This window comes from Austrofundulus limnaeus, unplaced genomic scaffold, assembly GCF_001266775.1.
Source record: "Austrofundulus limnaeus strain Quisiro unplaced genomic scaffold, Austrofundulus_limnaeus-1.0 Scaffold659, whole genome shotgun sequence".
NCBI lineage: Eukaryota > Metazoa > Chordata > Actinopteri > Cyprinodontiformes > Rivulidae > Austrofundulus > Austrofundulus limnaeus.
Window position 1 is genome coordinate 192,048 of NW_013953061.1, and position 1,342 is coordinate 193,389.

At 36.3% G+C, this 1,342-nt stretch overlaps 1 protein-coding gene across 1 annotated transcript in view; it reads right to left on the reverse strand.

Annotated features, from left to right (window-relative positions):
• Window positions 1–1,342, reverse strand: part of top3b (DNA topoisomerase III beta) — a gene marked incomplete in the record, with an annotated part of 53,272 nt that overhangs the window by 21,770 nt on the left and 30,160 nt on the right. Inside the window, 1 exon segment of the mRNA XM_014027532.1 lies at window positions 451–597. Coding sequence (XP_013882986.1) covers window positions 451–597 — 147 coding nt within the window.

A 1,342-nucleotide genomic window follows, 5' to 3' on the forward strand; every position in this document is an offset into this window, starting at 1 on the left:
ACCAAGAGGCTTCCAGCTGATTTTTTAAATTTCATCTTCAGTGTTTGCCAGCAATGCTGGACAAAAATTTCTAAAGTCAGCATAGGTTCTTTAAAACGTTAGTGTGACAGGGTCTTTAAAAAACAGAATAGAGTTACCAGTCAGTGGCCTTTGTAGCAAAATGCTTTTTTCTGTTAAAATCTTGTCACGTCTGGGGAGCATAGTAGCTCATCACAAAAATAAGTGTCATGGTACTCTGTTCCTCTACCCAGGACTGAATTTCTTTTGTTTTAAACTGTAAAACATTCAGAAGCTGTTTATATTTGTTAGATTACTTAGTTATACACATGAGTCAAAATTATAACAAGTACTGTCTTATGTATGCAGGCCCTCTTATAAACAAGAAAAATTAGAAAGTAAAGCAAAGAAATAAGCTGCGCTTTTTTTTTTCTTCAAACTTGTGATTTTTACCTGCTGAAAGAAGAGATTTCCCAGTACATGAGAAGGCCTCAGTGCCAATAACGAAGTCTATTATGGTTTGAAGGTACTTGCAATCTTGACTGACAGTGGCAATAAAGTGCCGTGTGATGTACTCATACAACCTCCAGCCATCACTTCCTGCAAAAGGAAGACTTTTGTGAGAGACTGAAATAAATCAAACCAGGGCTGTACATTAATTTGTTTAGCTCATAGCACCTGTGCTACAGAGGTTGCAGGTTTCGTAGCACAGAACAATAAGTTGTAGCACCAGCATAAAATGTCTGTTCCAATCTCTAAAACCAAAAGCCTGAATGGTGAATAATATGGTAAATATTGTTTTAGGACAGGAGTCACCAACCTTTAACACAAAGAGCTACTTGTTTGATAAAATGACTTACACAGCTCACCTTCAATTATAWTAGTAAGAAATTTACATATATGTAAATATTTAACTACCTGGTTACAAATTATTGTTAATGACTCCTCATGATAGTCATCAATGATAATTTACTATGATAAATTATTATTAATACTGTAAGTGATCAGAACTCTGGATCTTAGTCCAGAGTTCTCAGTTTGAATCTTTTTTGAAGTACACAAAACCACTAAATAGATGAACAGCACATAACGTGTTCATTTTCCCCAACAGTTCAGAAATCACTAAGCAAACGCTCTCTTACCGCACTCGTGTGTGCTTTCAGAGAACAGGATGGAATTAAGAGAGGCGTGGATAAAAACTCAGCTGCTCTGATTCAAGTTACTCCAGTCTGCAGCAGGAGCTGCAGAATAACGCTTGACTCTTTATTATGTTGCAGATCAAAATACATCCAAGAACATCTTTTTAGGATTATCTGACTCTTCAGCGTTTCCCCTACCATTACTC